Source organism: Trachurus japonicus, chromosome 21, assembly GCF_045865225.1.
Source record: "Trachurus japonicus isolate A0001 chromosome 21, Traja_1.0".
Lineage (NCBI taxonomy): Eukaryota > Metazoa > Chordata > Actinopteri > Carangiformes > Carangidae > Trachurus > Trachurus japonicus.
The window spans coordinates 27,361,933-27,379,755 of record NC_140927.1 but is presented as its reverse complement, the minus strand read 5'-3'; the positions used below and the strand labels follow the sequence as shown (position 1 = coordinate 27,379,755).

Here is a 17,823-nt window from a genome sequence, read left to right as displayed (position 1 = left end):
TTTCCAGGGAGGGAGGTGAAGACGGAGACAGTCAGGGAGACGGCAGCAGCCAACCAGACACCATCTCCATCGCGTCCAGGACGTCACAGAACACTGTAGACAGCGACAAGGTAGGACACACACACACACACACACACACACACACACACCATAGGCGGCCTTACCTATGTTTCAACCGTTTCAATTGAAACGGGCCCCAGCCACCAGGGGGGCCCCAGCCACCAGGGGGGCCCCAGCCACCAGGGGGGCCCCCAGCTGCCAGCCACCAAGTCAAAGACAGAACAATAATTCATAGGTTTCACCTTATCATACACACACACACAGGCCTACATCCACCACACAACAAACAGCTGTCCACCGTGCGGTCACACACTCGACCCCTGATCCGCTCTACAAGCTGATGCGTGTGTCATGCCACACAGCGACAGTAATCGCTCCTAATTAATAATACGGCAGGAAATATCAATAACAACGTAGGCTATTACCTTTGAAAACGGCCGCAAACTATCAATAGACCCTCGTTTTCCTTCTCCCAGTATTATTCCTTTTCTCTTAGCGTTTCTAATGTCCTTGTGTTTTTCCTGCTTTCCTCCTGACGTGCGCCCATTTGCGTAACCTGATGATTGACGTCTGTCAATCACTTTCCTCCTCTTTTCTTTTTTTCCTCGGGTTAAAATGCCTCCAAACAGGCGATGTATGAGTACACTATGAGCACAGCGAGAGCACAACTAAAATGTGATATTATTGGCAGCTTATTTACAGATTTTAATAATGAAGGACGCGGAGCACTTTGCTCTCATTACTTTTGTTGCCAATTTAAATTCAGAATATTGTTAAAGCCTGTAGTTTGTCTGAAAATGTACATAATGATTTTGCTTTTTGATGAAAACCAACTTCAGTCCTCGTTTTTTCTGCTAAGTCCTGGTTTCTTGCCCTGGTAGTGATTTTAACACTTAATGTGTTGTGCGTACCTGAGATGCTTGGATAGTGCGTTTACTGCGTCCTTTCAGGGTTTAAAGCATCAGCGACACATGGGCACATAGCTGGCAAATCATTTCATGTTTAACAGGGTAGGGCCTCATATGAAATATTGAAACGGGCCCCCAGATGTCTAAGGCCGCCACTGACACACACACACACACACACACACACACACACACAGAGACACACACACTGAGCTGTTCATCCGTCCGGTGGCGGTGGAGCTGAAGCGGCCGAGCCGATCGAGACTCGCTCGCTCTGTGGTCTGTAACGAGCTGATGGCCCACAGCTGCTGCCTCGCTGCTACAGGGTTTCCCACGCAACAACAAGTGGCAGAAGCAGGGGCTGTGAACGTGACAGTGGTTCACAGACTGAGCGTGTGTGTGCACAGTTGCTCACATGTTCTGCTGTGTAGAAAATCAAGTCTGTCAGATACATAGAGCTCCATTATTGTGTGTTTTTGCTCATCCTCCAGTTTACATGTAGGTGAAGTGTGTGTGTGTAGCGTTAAGCAATGCCAGCATTTGATCAGCGATGAAAAACCTCTTCAGTTTGTGTGCAGGCATCTGTGCTGATGCCTCCTACCAGCCAGTCGCTCACATCCAAGTAAGCACATCTTTAAACTTTCATTGTGACAGTCGAGCTGTTTTCAATTCAGGATGGATTAATAATAATAAGCAGGAACACAGAAACCATGTCCTTTTTTTTTTTTTTTTTTTTAAATCTAATCCAAAGGTATTAAGAGGCAAAAGGACATTTCCATTCCAAAGTGAATCTTTATTTGATAATTAAATTAAATAGAGGGGGAAAAACAGCTTGCACATCCCAGACTAATCCTCCTCATGCCTCGTGTCTGCTCAATTTCCAAAGTGTTTCATTTAAACAGAGAGTTTTTCAGTTTCGTAGCAGTGCATGATGAAGAAAAAAAGAAAAAAAAAAGTGCAAGTCTCTTTCTGATGCATGTTGTTTTGGTGGCCTGCAAAGGAGAAACAGGCGAAGCAGTAAAACTCTCCTTGAACCTGGTCGTTGGATGTGTTTTGAGCTGCAGACGGGACTCCTACTGCTTCACTTAAAGGTCTCCTGTTCGCTTTTGTAGGTTGAGTTCATTTACAAATAAGCTACAAAACAGCAGTTGTTTCGGTCTCCACTATTTTATTTGTTGTTGTGATTTGGACTTATTGTTCTCCAGTCACACTATAGTACACCCACCAGCTACACACACACACACACACACACTCACACATATCCACCCACACGCAACCCCACACAGATGTCAGTCATGGCCTCCCACTGTCGGGTTACACAGTGTGGCCTTTTCACCGTGCAACCCCACGCCTACACACTTAGCCTGCCTCTAAATGTCAGCAACACACACACACACACACACACACACACACACACACACACACACACACACACACACAGGCGCTTCCTCACTCATGCAGAATGGCCTTGGCTGTGCATCTCGTGAGCCTGTGTATCCTCCGTTTTACCACACCATCGTCTCTGTTTCACATTATCTCTCTACAGTTCGTTCACTGTCACTGAATTATTTTTTAATTTTCTTCCTTTGCTCCTCTTTGTTTGAACATCCCATAGAGTGAACAACATGTGGACACACTTTAAAGTGAATGTGATTGTGTTAAATACACCCATTCATATATAAAACTGTTGCATAAGTCTGAATATACTGTGGTATGTGTTTTATATCGTGTGCCTGTGTGTGTGTGTGTGTGTGTGTATGTGTTGGTCTCCCCACTTCTTCCTGTCTAGTGAAAACATTATGAATTTTTCCAGAGTGTGGGTGTGTTGTTGCGCGCTCGTCCAGTTTATTGTTAAAACTCCACAGCTCGCTATTTTTGGATCCTCCTCGGCTGTTTTCCTGAAAACATTAAAGACAAAAAAGAAAAGAAGAGACAGTTTCTACATTTTTGTTTTGATAAAGTTTCACGTTTCATATGCTGACAAGGCTTTAACTCTGTGTGTGTTAAGTGGGTGGCATTTTTGCTTTTTCATTCACATTATTTCTGTTTTGAATTAGCAGACGGAGAGCTCTTTGTGGAAAGTGTGAAAGAAAAAAACAGGAAACTTTTTAAGAGAGGGTGTGAATTGATGTTTTTTCTAATAATTTCTTCTTCTTCTTTCCCTCCTCTTTGCGTGGGATGTTAGTTTACTTTGTCTGGAAGTTTAAAGTCCCACTCCCGCGACCCTTTTCGGCCATTTTAAAACCAGCTCATTAGCCATGCACATTAGCAATGCACCTCTGGGGGGTGGGCGGAGACTGCGCTGCTCTGCACCCGCCCAGCCACCTCCTCGCACCCCACCCCCCCGCTTGCTGACAGCTGGACATTGTACAATTACAGATTCAGCGCGTTTAACGTAAAACTCCACACTGGGATTCGATCCCAGACTGGTGCATAGTCCTTGCTCACAGTGCAAGCTGCTCTACCAGGTGAGCTATACCTATTATACCTGGACAGCTACACCGAGCTGTGAAGGCTTTCACCTCTGAGCCAGATGCAGAGCGGGGCGGGAGCTTGTAGCACTAGTGCCCTCCCCTGGAGCTGTGACACCCTCAACTCCAGTCTTCCTGAAACTGCCAGTTTGAGTCTGCCATTGGTTCACAGCAGTTTGAAGGCAGAAAAACTCTGAAATGCAATTTTGCACTTCCTTCTCTGCTGATATGTGCTCTAACACAAGAAAAATGCCACAGGAACATGTGAAAAGCTCAAAAAACACGATTTTCACGGGAGTGGGTCTTTAAGTACAAGCTTGTAGTAGCTGGCTAGTAGTGTTGCCTTCAGGGACTCATCTGGCTGGAGAGATGTTTTTGTCCCCAGGAGGCCGGCGGAGGAGGATGAGTGGCAGGACTCGTGTTCCCATGGCTCCGCTGGCCCTCAGAGATTTATTATCATACACAAAGCCAATCCCCTTGTGTGTTTTGGAGTAAAGACAAGTCAGTGATGTGAGCAGAACAGAACAGAGCAGAGCGGTGTTTCCTGAACGCTGCAGTTCTGGTTTAACATCTCTGTACTGATGACTTTACCTCCACACCTGCTTTTCAACTAGACGGCCAATCTGAGGTTTTTTAGTCGTTTCTGTTTTAATAAATAATCAAGTTCAACTGAATTAAATAGAAATAGATGGAATACCTTTATTGTCATTGTATGTTAAAGGGGACATATTACGGAAATATCACTTTTTGAAGGCTCTTTAACATATATTTAGGTGTTTCTCTTGCCTTCTGGCCCCCAAAATGTGAGAATTGACAAAAAAAATCTGTAATTTTCAGGCTCCCTAGGTTGAAATCCATGTGGTTTTACAAGCTGTTCCCTCAGTTGTCTTCCAGTGATGTAACTAGGTTTCGAATTTGCATAATCCCACCCCTACCTGGTACCGGTAGAAGGGGCGGGGCAAGCAGTGGCTCATTTGCATTTAAAGGGACAGACACTGAAACCAGCCGTTCTGAACAGGGCTGTTTAGAGAGGATGAAAAGAGCTGTGATGTTTGATCCTTGGGGGATTTTGACCAAAGCATGTCACAGACATGTCTTTAAGACACCTGGGACTATTATAATTTGTGGAAAGGGGGCAGGATATGTCTCCTTTAAAATGAAGAAAATTTGTTGTGCAGCATCTTTTAGATCCACATTAGCACACTGTAGTTTATACTGTACATGAGATATCCCTTTTTTCATCCCACACTGGGGAAATTTACAGTTTTTCAGCAGCCAAAGGAATAACAAAGCACAAAAAATAATAATAAATACAGAAATAAAGTTAAATAAATAAATAAATAGATTTAAAATCAGGGACAACACGGAGGCTCTTATCTAGTGACTAACTGCTTTTGAAAGGCTGAGTTGGACCGGGTGGTGATTGACTGGGCGTACATACACACTAATCACAGCAATATGTTGCAGAATAAAAACAAGAAAACCTCGGTTGTGTTTAGTCATTAAATGTCACACACTCAGCAGGGGTGTGTGTGGGGTATTGATCGGCTCTTTAAAGGGATAGTTCAACATTTTGGCAAATTGGCCCATTGCCATAACCCCTATAGTCATAGCAGTAGGTTCGTTACCTTTAATTGTCGGTGCAAGCTATTTTTAGAACGGCGGAGCAGAGCCGTGAGCTGCTCAGAGCTACGCTACGGAGGCTCATTATGGGATTTCTTGGTTTCCCTCATCGAACCCAGTTTGAATGAAGAATCACCTTGTTCCTAGAAGATAAGAGAAGTTATACAGAGAAGTGGTTGTGTTTTCCTAAATATCAGATTTAAAAACAAGCTGTAGTTCAGTTTATATATCTATATCTGCTGCTTTTTCATTTCCCTCTCTCAGTAAATCTCTTCTCTACCTCTCTCTGTCTGGCCTCGGCCTGTTTTCTTCTCCTCCCCCTATTTATATAGAACCTCTTTACTCTACTCTGTGTCTTTCCACCTCCACCTCCTTCTATCCATCACTGAGTCGCCCTTTTGAGACCCTCACACCCGCCCATGATTTGTCGCTCCTTCTGCAATCCATCCTTTTATTTTTCACTTTCTCATTTTTCACACCTCTTCTCTGTCCCACTTTTTCTGTCTCCTCTCTCTCTCTTTCTTCCTCCCCTCCCTCCGTCTCTATGTACTATAATAACAGCCCAGTATTGGCGTAGTCAGATGTTCCACTGGCTGTCTGGGTCTCGAGGATGTGTGTTCATGTGTGTTCATGTGTGCTTGTGTGTGTGCGTGTGTGCAGACAGAGCAGGCAGCTACTGTTTCTGACGGCTGTTGCAGAAGTTTTTTAATGACACATGCGTAGTTTTTCTTCTCCCACTACTTTTCTACTTTTCTCTGCAGTTTTTCTGTTTACCTCTCTCTCTTACTCTTTTTTACGTCTGTCTCTAACCCTTCCTCCCATTTTCCCACCTCATTTTTTCCTCCTCACCCTCTGTCTTTGTTTCTCTGTTTACATCTTCCCTCCCTCCCTCGTGCTTCTCTAGGAGTTTTCAGTTTTAACAGAAGACGCAGCAGCAGAAAACACAATATTGACATTAACATGAGCAGACAAGCAGATTGTTTTCATGTCCCGTGTGTCAGTTTAATGAATTTATTCACTTATTCACTTTCCAGGTTTTTTCCAGACATACAGTACAGAGCAGCCTTGACATACAGTATGTGGACAATGTGCATTAACTTAATTGTTGGGTCTAAGCTTACTCAGATTGCCTCCTACTTTCTGTTAATTATAATAATTTAATTTATAAGTCTTGACAAAGAAACAAACAACTTAAGCATTATTAACTGACAGTGATGTAGACTGAACATAAAACTATCTGTTTTTGATGATAAATGACTAATATAACAAAAGTCCAGTTAAATGCTAAACCACTGAGTCAGCAGCAACATGGACTTTGAAATCCTCAAATAAAATCTGACAGTTAAACTTGATGTCCTTGTTTTGATTTAAATCCACAGTGGTGGAGTCCATTGCTAAAATAATTCAAATCAGACTGGACTCCCAAGATACAGGCCCACTACAGCACTGATCAGTGATATAAAATAAATGCTTAAAGGGATAGTTCACCCAAAATTCAAATTTCACTCATTATCTCCTCCCCCTCATGTGGACTAAGGGCTGGGAGAAGTTTCAGAGTCCTCCGTGGCTTCTCTGAGTTACGGGGGGGGGGGGGTTGTGAATGGATACCAACTTTCTTCGTCCAAAAAGACACACCAAAAACCATCCAAATACCTCCACACTGCTCGTCTGTAATGTCCCTCTTGTATTGAAGCCCCGACATGAGAAATTGTTCCGCTTGCACTGACACAGGAAGAGCAGTGAACTGAGACACTGGGAGCTTCCGTTACAAACAAGCTTAAAATATAGACTTATTTAATTTTTTAATTAACAATTTCTCATGTCGGGGCTTCAATACAAGAGGGACATTACAGACGAGCAGCATGGAGGTATTTGGATGTTTTTTGGTGTGTCTTTTTGGACAAAGAAAAGTGAGCACCATTCACAACCATTATATGGACAAAAATCTGCTGCACGGACCCCCCCCCCCCCCCCATAACTCAGAGAAGGAACGGAGGACTCTGAAACTTCTCCCAACCCTTAGTCGACATGAGGGTGAGTAGATGAACTATCCCTTTAACTTAACCTGCCATTTACTACTTGTGCAGGTCAGGGTGATGGTTGGGTGTAGGAGGTTTGTGACCTCCACACTGTGGAAACAGGGTTTGTAAAGGTTTTGATGTAACTGAACCAGAACATTTCCACGCTGGATGATATTTTAGAAGACAAACACCAACCATCAGTTTTACCATTTAGGGTTTTTGAGGAATTCCTGTGACCCCTGTCCAAACACTGAAGGTGACCTGCAGGGTAGAAATCATGAGTGGCTCAGTTCAGTTGTGTAACCTCTCTTTCTTGTTGAACATGTCGGCGTTGTATATGTGTGACGTTGAGGAGGATATGTCTTTTCTGTGACGCTCTCTCCCCCTGGTGTAATGAGTCAGCCGCGGTTCAGTCTGTGGTCTTTACATTATTTTAAGTATCATTCCAGTGGTTAACAGCTCGGCAGCCCGCATGGCTCCACCACAGCCCTGTAGGTCAGAGGACAGAGCCTTTTTTTAGCCTCCGCCTTCAGTCGCAGTCAAAAAACTTGAGTTTTTTCCACGAGACGGGCTCAATAAAACTTAGTAACACTCCACTCCCAGAGGACTGAAGGAGCAAAGGAAAGAAAAGGGGCTCAACCAGTGGCTGAGCACATGTTGATCCCCACACCTGAACTGAATTAAAGCTGTTCAGTCAGGACCACTTTTGTCAAAATAATCTTTATTTTACTTGCACAGTTTAATTTGGCGGTATGATACTGTTCTGGGACCCCCTGCTCTGAAAGCCTGAGGCAGGAAGAGCACCTTCTTTAGTCAGTTATAGAGAAGACGTTTTTATTTGACTGATTTAAACCACTGATGCATTTCTGTGTAAGTTCAGCTGCATTAAAAAAAAACATTTCTCCTTTTACAAACTGTGTCCCAAATCTTAGCTCTAGATATCTTGCGGACTAACATCTGTTGCATTGTTTCTGGAAAGTGATGTTGGTTTCCCACTTTGGTCCAAACAGAAATGTAAAGTAACCTTTAGATGAATGGATTGATGTAGACAGATAAGACTACACAAATATACACATGGTAACATGGTTTATGATAAATAACGTTATCCTGCGCTCCATGGATTGATTTCCTGCCGATTAAAAACAGAAGCACATGTCGAGCGGAGGGTTAGCAAAACAGAGGAGAAGAGACCGGATTTGCATAGTTCACCTTTAAAGGGATAGTTCAACATTTTGGCAAATTGGCCAATTGCCATAATCCCTATAGATTTAGCAGTAGGTTCGTTACCTTTAATTGTCAGTGCAAGCTATTTTTAGAACGGCGGAGCAGAGCCACGAGCTGCTGAAGCTCTAAAACAACCCTGTGTGGTAACGTTGTGTTATTATCTCATAGCGTGGTGAATGTGCAGGTCACAACTTGTCCACTAGAGCATTTTGGAGTTGTTGGATTGTGTATTTGATGAGTTTGATGAGGGAAACATTTGTGGTTTGGGGTTAAATATCTCTACATTTATTGAATATACTGTAACATGACATCTTTGTTCACACTCTTCCGTCCCGTTATTATGAGCTTAGCGCCCAGCTCACAGCGCTGCCTTTAGTCCTGTTTGTATATGACTTGTGTTAACTCATATACAAACAGACCTGTGTGTGTGTAACAGTGTGTTGATAATCTTAAATGAAATCCATTCATCTCTTCCATGTTGGGTCGACGGCGGCAGCAGCAGCACAAAATCCAAGAGACAGATATGTCAAACTAATTAAACCAAAGCTATGTGCATGGCTGCAGAGAGAGAGAGAGAACATGTGCACATGAGAGAGAGAGAAAAAGGTCAGTTGGGTGAACAGATCCTGTAAAACCATTAGTAACAGCCAGACAAGAAGACCATTTCAGATTATAGCAAATTATTTCCCCCCCTAGTTTACAAGTTCAATTTAATTTCCATTAGACACGATTGGCACCGCTGCCGTCACGTGGAGGCGTCTAAAAACAGACGTACAGCAGGACACAGGGGATCCCCCTCCCCCTCCCCCTCTCCGTTCATCCCAAGTTGGTTTTGTCGCCTCAGGACAAATCACACCAACTTTTTAAATTACACTACTCACAAAAAGTTAGGGATGTTTGGCTTTTGGATAAAATTTCAGAATGCACCTAAAATGCACTGTAACCTTTTACAGGTGAATTTAATTGAACCTTCTCTAAACCTCTGAATGCACATGTCCAACTGTTCAATGTTTCAGTCCTTATTGAATAACATGCTGTTCTCTAACAAGGTGATTCACCACAAACATCATCACAAGCACCGTCTGATTTAGTGGTTCAGTTGTCATTGAACCACCAAATGTTCTGGTTCAATGACGATGTGTAGACAGTCCTCTTCTCTCCACCATGTTCACATGTTGACATCATGAGACCAAGACAACACTCTGATCAAATTGATCAAGTTATTGAGACGTTGAGATTTTTGTTGTGCTATAGCCACCACTGTTGTTAGCTTTTGTCTGAGATAAAGAAATGACCATTGCATCCTTCTACTTCAAGAACAATTCTGGGCAAATTCAACTCGGGGGTGTATGTTCCTAACATTTTAGGTCTAAAAGAAGGAATCTGAAGATTTTCAGTTTAATCGCTCCTGTTTTGCGGTAGTTGTGTCTGTCCCCGCGTCGCCACGGCAGCAATGAATGGGAGCGGATGTAAGTTCTGCTGTTTAGGCTGTTTCCAGCCCTCAAAGCTGCAATTTTTTCCACAGACAGCATCAGATGGCGACTCAAACATGCACCGAGAAGTTTATTTACTTCAAGCAAGCCGACATGTTTGTAAAACTAGATCTAATTCAAAGTCTCCCAGAGTCTCGCGCGAGACCCAAGTTGACGCTCGGTGTGTTCAGGTGCAGTGGGAAAAGCTACCGTTTGTGTCATAAACACAGGAATATCAACTCTTGACTTGCTTGAAGTAAATAAACTTCTTGGTGCATGTTTGAGTCGCCATCTGATGCTGTTTGAGGGATGTAAACAGACTAAACAGCAGAACTTACATCCGCTCCCATTCATTGCTGCCGTGGCGACGCGGGGACAGACCATAACTACCGCAAAACAGGAGCAATTAAACTGAAAATCTTCAGATTCCTTCTTTTAGACCTAAAATGTTAGGAACATACAGCCCCGAGTTGAATTTGCCCGGAATTGTCCTTTAAAAGGCTTCCATGATAGAATATCACTTACAGGAACTTTTTAAAGGGATATTCTTGTCAAATATCCCTAACTTTGTGTGAGTAGTATACTGTATTGTATATTAAGACGTGATAGACGACTTCTAATGAGCAGCAGTTTCTCAGAGCTGAGATGGTGATCCAGCTGTGTGTGTGTGTGTGTGTGTGTTTGTGTGTGTGTGTGTGTGTGTGTGTGTGTGTTCGTTCTCATGAATCAAATGCAATCAGTGTCGGGTTCAGACTGAAGCCATACAGTAGCCATCTGCTGGTCATATGACTGGTGTGTGTCTGTGTGTGTGTGTGTATGTGAGACACACACACGGCCCTTGCAGTGGGAAGTGGTTTAGGGCACCAGTAGCTTCCAGGGAGTGGGAGAAATGTGAACACACTGACCCACACACACACACACACACACACACATAGAGTGCCATTCCCATCAAATACAAAGCTATGGCTGTTTGTTCTCTCTCTCTCTATCACACACACACACACACGAGAGAGAGTGAGACAGAGAGGGAGAGGGAGAGAGTGTGTGAGGGCGTGTTTGTGTGTGTGGCAAAGACACAAACGAGGGAGTTGTCAAAGACACAGAGGGAGAGGGAGAGGGAGCGACAGAGAGAGAGGGAGACAGCAGAGGAGAGGTCGACATGCCAAAGTGGATGAGCTTTAAACTGTTCAAAGAGAGCAGCAGAGTGAGTACCACACACTCTTCACTAGCTGCTCACACACACACATAAACACACACCAGCAAACAAAACACTAGTTAGCACTTTATATTTCACACACACACACACACTAGTTTCATTCACTACTATGACTAACACAGATTTGCTCTTCTACTATGAGACTGAGTGGAAGTTGCATAATGTGGTGAATATCTGAAGTAGGGTTAAAATGTCTGCAATAAAAATTAAATCAAAGTTTAATGACTTCATATTATGTCACCAAGTGTTTTTTTTTTTTTGTTTGTTTTTTTGTTTTTAAAGTTTTCTAGCTTTTATTATGTGTTTTGCATTTTATTTCTGCCAGCATAAGTTTTTGGTGACAACACATGTGTCTTGATTTCAAGTTAATGGCCCCCACCCTGGATACTTTTCAATCTTGCCTAAAAACTCATTTTTACTCCTTGGCTTTTAATACCACATGAGAGTTGTGTGTGGTCTCTGTTTGTCTTTTATTGTATTTTTATATTTCTCAGTGTTTTATCTGATCTTATGTTTTTGTTAGTGCTTTTCTATGCTTTTAATTTAACTTTCTTTCTTTTACTGTTTTGTACAGTATCTGTTGTGCAGCACTTTGGTAACGTTGTTGTTTTTAAAAATGTGCTGTACAAATAAAGTCGGAAGTTAAAAAGCCAATTAGTCACAAAAGCAAAGTGTCTGGAATGAGCCACTTGTAGTTGTTTGTGTGTAAACTGCTGGTCGTTTGTGTGTTTGTCATGGAGCAGGTCCTGTTGTTGACTCTTATTTGAAACCACTTTGCAGACTTGACTTTGTGTTTTGACTCGGTTCTCTGCATGAATGGACCTGCTGAGTGAAGAGAGAGAGAGAGAGGAGGCTGTTTGTCGTCCTCTTCCTTCCTCCGTCGGCTGTGGACATTTTTTTTTTTTTTTTTTTTAATTTTATGATTCAACTTTGAAATGTGAGACGTGTTTCGAGGTTTGACCGTCGGTTTGCGTTGAGGTTTGGTCACTGATTCAGATGTTAATCCAGATCATACGTGCTGTTGAGTTTCACTTAGCCTGTTGTAAAGCTGGGGCTGCAGCAAGGAGTGTGTGTCTGTGTGTGTGTGTAATGTTGGAGATTAATGGTTAAACAGGGTGTGTGTGTGTATGTGTGTGTACTAGACAGACAGACACACAGGAAACGGGCCATTAGCTGCCACAGCAGCAAGACTGAATAAATGAAATGTGAGCGTCCACAAGGCCGAAATGAAGAAAAGTTTGATTCAGATTACACAGCAGACTCGCGGGATAAACAGTCAACACACACTCACACTCACAAATACACACTTTGACTGTGTTATTTAACATTTTCAACTGCATGAACGCATCGACTCTGAGAAGAAATTACTATTTTTATGTCTTCACTCGGTTTGCCCCTGCACTTATCCTGGAGCTGGAGTCTCATTCTGTCATTTTGGTGACACATCCACTCACTACGACTCTGTGCACCGACAGACAGATGAACTGAGACGCTGCTCTGAGTCTGTTTCAGAGCAACAACACACTGTAGTATTCTGGAAAATCTATAGATTAGCTCATAGTTTTTTAATTGATGTGCTCCATGTTAGGTTAATGCTTTTGGTTTTGAGATGTTATCTTGTTGGCTACAACTGCAGGCAGCTGAATTGATGTTTACCTACCAGAGTAGCTGGTGCTGATTAGTGAGTCTGTGCAACAAAAGAGGGAACAATCAGCACTTTGAACACTCAGTTATTTAAAGGGGAAGTGTTGCAATAAGATATTTTTGGCACAGCAACACTGTGATCCCATTGTATATGTGTATCTTCAGTATGCATAAGGTGATACCACTGGAGTGGTTTTATACTAGGGCTGGGTATCGCTTCTGATTTACTGATTCAATTCGAATCCGATTCAAAAGGTCCCGATTCAATTTGATTCAATATCGACTCAATAAGAGATATTTCCGTTGTGATACCAATTTAGCTTGGTTATGAACGAGATTTCCACAGAATCTAACGCTGTAATTGTACAAAGATGGAACTCTTCCCAGTCCCGTGGGGGGTCCGGCTGGCAACGGATTTTCATATAATGACGGCAGATAGAGTTCACTTTTGAATCGTCCAAAACACACACTATGAAACATCCAGATACCTCCATACTGCTCGTCTGTACTGACCCAAGTGAGCGAGATGTTCGTTCGTCATTGTAAACCATTGGATGTATGATGCGCACAAACATCAACAGCCACTGGGAGCTACTACTACAACAAGGCTAAAAACAGAGATCAAATTATTTTTTTCTGAACACCTTTTCCATGTGGCGGCTTCAGGACACTTGGGTCAGTACAGACGAGCAGTATGGAGGTATCTGGATGTTTCATAGTGTGTGTTTTGGACGATTCAAAAGTGAACTCTATCCGCTGCCATTATATGAAAACCCGTTTCCAGCCGGACCCCCCCTGGAACTCCTAAAGCGTTTTGATGACTCTGAAAGTTCTCCAAACTCTTCCTTGGCATGACGATGAGTAGAAAGTTGATGAATTATCGATTTTGGGTGAAGTATCCCTTTAACAGTGCAACTCTTTGCTACAGTCATGGGCGATGATTCAAGCTGTGATCTCGTCCAGCTAGCCTTGCACGAACAGAAAACTTCGTACATTAAAAGACCGGTCTAAGGATTTTATGAATCAATATCGCATCTTTCAGATGAAGATAGATATGAATTCAAAAATCGTTTTTTTGTTCTTTTTTAAACCCAGCCCTGTTTTTCAGCATGTCTCTGGGTCGAACTTGGAGCTCAATGTAGCAGCACAGCAGAGTCTGTCTGTGATTTAGTTGTTTGTACTTTATAGAAGCGACTGTTGCTGTTTCTGAATCAAATGTTTGGTTTGGGTGGTGTCTCAACTCTCTCTGTAGTTTTATTTGCCTTCTCACTTGTCTTCTCTTTTCTTGTGTGTTTTGTTTACTAGCAAAACAATATAATTTGTCCCTGAGGCTCAGACACTGTGGCTTTGGTCTTGCTACTGTATTTTCAGCCAGTATGATGACAGTGGACTGGTTTGACTGGTTTATGTGATGCTACTTCCCATGTGCACAAACACCTGTTTATAGTTCTTGTAGTTGACACACAGCATGGGAATAAGACGCTGTAACGCTGTCACATGATGAACATCCTCATCCGTACAGTCGTTGTGCTGCACTCACACTGTACAGTAGATGTCTGCGTCACTTTGTGTTCCACATGTTAACACACAGAAGGAAACACAAGTGTACCTGCTCTGTTTATATGATCTGTGGTGCTGGTGAAGGCACCGTTGAGCAAGAGTTCACTTACTGTCACTGTGGATGTAACACGGGGGAAAAGAGTCTAAATAGCTTTATATACCGAGCAGCATGTCAGAGTCAATGGTCGACACTGTTTTCAGTCGACTGTATCACACACACTATTTGATCTTTCTTCAGTGGGATAGTTCAACATGCCCATTGCCATAACCCCTATAGTCTTAGCAGTAGGTTCGTTACCTTTAATTGTCGGTGCAAGCTATTTTTAGAACGGCGGAGCAGAACCGCAAGCTGCTCAGAGCTACGCTATGGAGGCTCATTATGGGATTTCTTGGTTTCCCTCATCAAACTCATCAAATACACAATCCAACAACTCCACAACGCTCTGGTGGACAAGTTGTGACGGCAAATTCACCACGCTATGAGATAATAACACAACGTTACCACACAGAGTTGTTTTAGAGGGAAATGCAGAGACTGCTTGCTGAAAAACTGCCCCTGAAGGCAACGTGCATCAGTGGTTTTGTATGAATTTCCCTCTAAAACAACTCTGTGTGGTAACGTTGTGTTATTATCTCATAGCGTGGTGAATGTGCAGGTCACAACTTGTCCACCAGAGCGTTGTGGAGTTGTTGGATTGTGTATTTGATGAGTTTGATGAGGGAAACCAAGAAATCCCATAATGAGCCTCCGTAGCGTAGCTCTGAGCAGCTCACGGCTCTGCTCCGCCGTTCTAAAAATAGCTTGCACCGACAATTAAAGGTAACAAACCTACTGCTATGACAATAGGGATTATGGTAACGGGCCAATTTGCCAAAATGCTGAACTATCCCTTTAAGTTGAGCTTCCTCTGTTTGACTTATTGTAAAATCACATTTAATTCTCCCTGCAGGCTGTGTAACATACAAAGACAGCCTTATGTGCTGCTCAAGTATCTGTTGTCACACATGAGTGTTTCCCACCGTGTGGACCTGATGTATGAGTTCATAGTGCAGCCGGTACAACATGTACCCACCCAGCCCTGTTATTGTTATAATTATTATTAATATAAGTGTAATATTTTCTGCTCAATGTGTCATTACTTATGGATGATCTCTATGTTCAGACAGCCCTGCGTGACCTTTCCACTGAACAGACGTAAATCGTAAAAATGATACTGTTAGTACCGGTTTCATTTTTCGGAGAAAAGAGGAACTTAAAGCATGATTCATGTTTTTATATTGACGTTTGACAACTCAAAAGTCTTGGTGAAGTTGAAGGGAAAGATCTGTGTCTTTGATGAATATCGAAGGAGTCAATTCTGACTTGAAGCACAAGACAGGACAGAAGTCAGGCGCTGCGGTATAAACGAGCGGCACGGACTCTTCACACTAGAACCAAACGCTGCCAGTGAATATAAGTTTTGTAAATGAGTTACATATGAGATGAAGTCCTTGGACACGGGGCTGGCGCTCCCTGACAGTCAGAAATATCACCACATAAGCAGCACAGACCGTCGCTCTGCAGACTTATGTGTACAGTTTTTCACTCCTTGGCAGCTCAGCAGAGCACTAAACCATTTTCAGAAGTGTGTTCGTGTGCGAGAGGCACCGGAGTCATATGACTGTCAAAACGGCAGCCTTTTCAAATTAATGCTCTTTTCATCTTGATTTATTTTCCTGCGTTGAAAGAAATCGTCGCTCGTTTAACAGGACCAGGGCCTGTCTTTCTTTCTGTCCTATCGAGCCAAAAATCGATAATTCTCTCCATAGCCAATATCTGATAGGTTCACACTTCGCTGTTGTTTGTCAACATCCTGTTGCAAAAGAAAATCTGTCACGTAATAATTCAATATTTTTGGGACTTTCTGTTCTGAATACGGCCCATTGTGCCCAGTCCTGGTTAAAGGCATGACGGTTTAATTAGTTTATTTTTACACTGATTGAATTCATTTTAATTTTAATACTGACATCATTCAATATTGGCAAAAGTCCTCCATTCAGAGGGGAACTTAGAGAGAAAGTATGTAGCTAATAACACTGAAATGTGCTTTAAAGGGATAGTTCAACATTTTGGCAAATTGGCCCATTGCCATAATCCCTATAGTCATAGCAGTAGGTTTGTTACCTTTAATTGTCGGTGCAAGCTGTTTTTAGAACGGCGGAGCAGAGCCGTGAGCTGCTCAGAGCTACGCTACGGAGGCTCATTATGGGATTTCTTGGTTTCTCTCATCAAACTCATCAAATACACAATCCAACAACTCCACAACGCTCTGGTGGACAAGTTGTGACCTGCACATTCACCACGCTATGAGATAATAACACAACGTTACCACACAGAGTTGTTTTAGAGGGAAATTCATGTAAAACCGCTGATCCGTCAGGAGCAGTTTTTCATCAACAGTCTCTGTATTTCCCTCTAAAACAACTCTGTGTGGTAACGTTGTGTTATTATCTCATAGCGTGGTGAATGTGCAGCTCACAACTTGTCCACCAGAGCGTTGTGGAGTTGTTGGATTGTGTATTTGGTGAGTTTGATGAGGGAAACCAAGAAATCCCATAATGAGCCTCCGTAGCGTAGCTCTGAGCAGCTCACGGCTCTGCTCCGCTGTTCTAAAAATAGCTTGCACCGACAATTAAAGGTAACAAACCTACTGCTATGACTATAGGGATTATGGCAATGGGCCAATTTGGCAAAATGTTGTACTATCCCTTTAAGTGCAAGTTCCTAGTGCATAATGAGTTAAATACCTGGAGAGAAAAAGTCTATTAAAGTATAATTGAATAAATGAACAGTGATTCACCTGGCAGCCATCAGAGGGAAACGTGGGCTGCAGCATGTTCACTGACAGTCAGTGTGAAAGTGAACTGATCGGTCTCTTTTGTGTTTTCCTTCATCCTCCACATGGTTTTGTCTTTTTTAAAAACTAAATTTGAACCGTACCAAAACAAGTGTATCCTCGCAGAAGAAGCACTTTTGCCAGAGCTTTCACAGTGAAGTTGTCAGACTGAATCCTGTTCCTGTAAAGAGCTCACAGGGAACAGAAACCGTATCTCAGTTATTTATCGACTTATCTGATGCATACGGAGCTAATGATGAAGTTATGTAAGGTCGCTGTGCTCACATTCAAACACACCCGCCGGTCGCTAAGCAAAGAAAATCTTCAGTGTCCTTATCAAATGAATAACACACACACACACACACACACACATTTCTGCGTCTCAGCAGGTCGTTCTGCTGCCGAAGGAGGTGAAGAGCGTTCGTTCTGCTTCAGTGTCTTCCTCTAACGCTAACATATGACAATCACAAGCCGGGGCCGTGCATGTGTGTGTGTGTGCTCGCTTGTGTGCGTGCGTGTGTTGCCAGTGCACAGCAGTGCGTCATATGACAGACAAGACACACCCTCCAACACACACACATCAGATTGGAGTGGGACTGAAGAGAGGAGAGCAGCAGCAGCAGCTGTTGTTGTTGTTGAGGCCTTTTACTCTGAAACTGTTTAAACTAATTATGTTGAATTATCCAGTTTCATCAAACAAATAGTTACAAAATCAGACAACTGTAGTTTATTTAATGAATGCAATGAACAA

The 17,823-nt window shown here is 42.8% G+C and overlaps 1 protein-coding gene across 1 annotated transcript in view; it reads left to right on the top strand.

The window, feature by feature from the left end:
- kalrna (kalirin RhoGEF kinase a) overlaps positions 1-17,823 on the top strand; it is a 205,466-nt gene that overhangs the window by 121,180 nt on the left and 66,463 nt on the right. Inside the window, exon 38 of the mRNA XM_085766061.1 lies at positions 8-110. Within this exon, the coding sequence (XP_085622187.1) occupies positions 8-110 (103 nt within the window). The remainder of the gene's footprint in view (positions 1-7; positions 111-17,823) is intronic.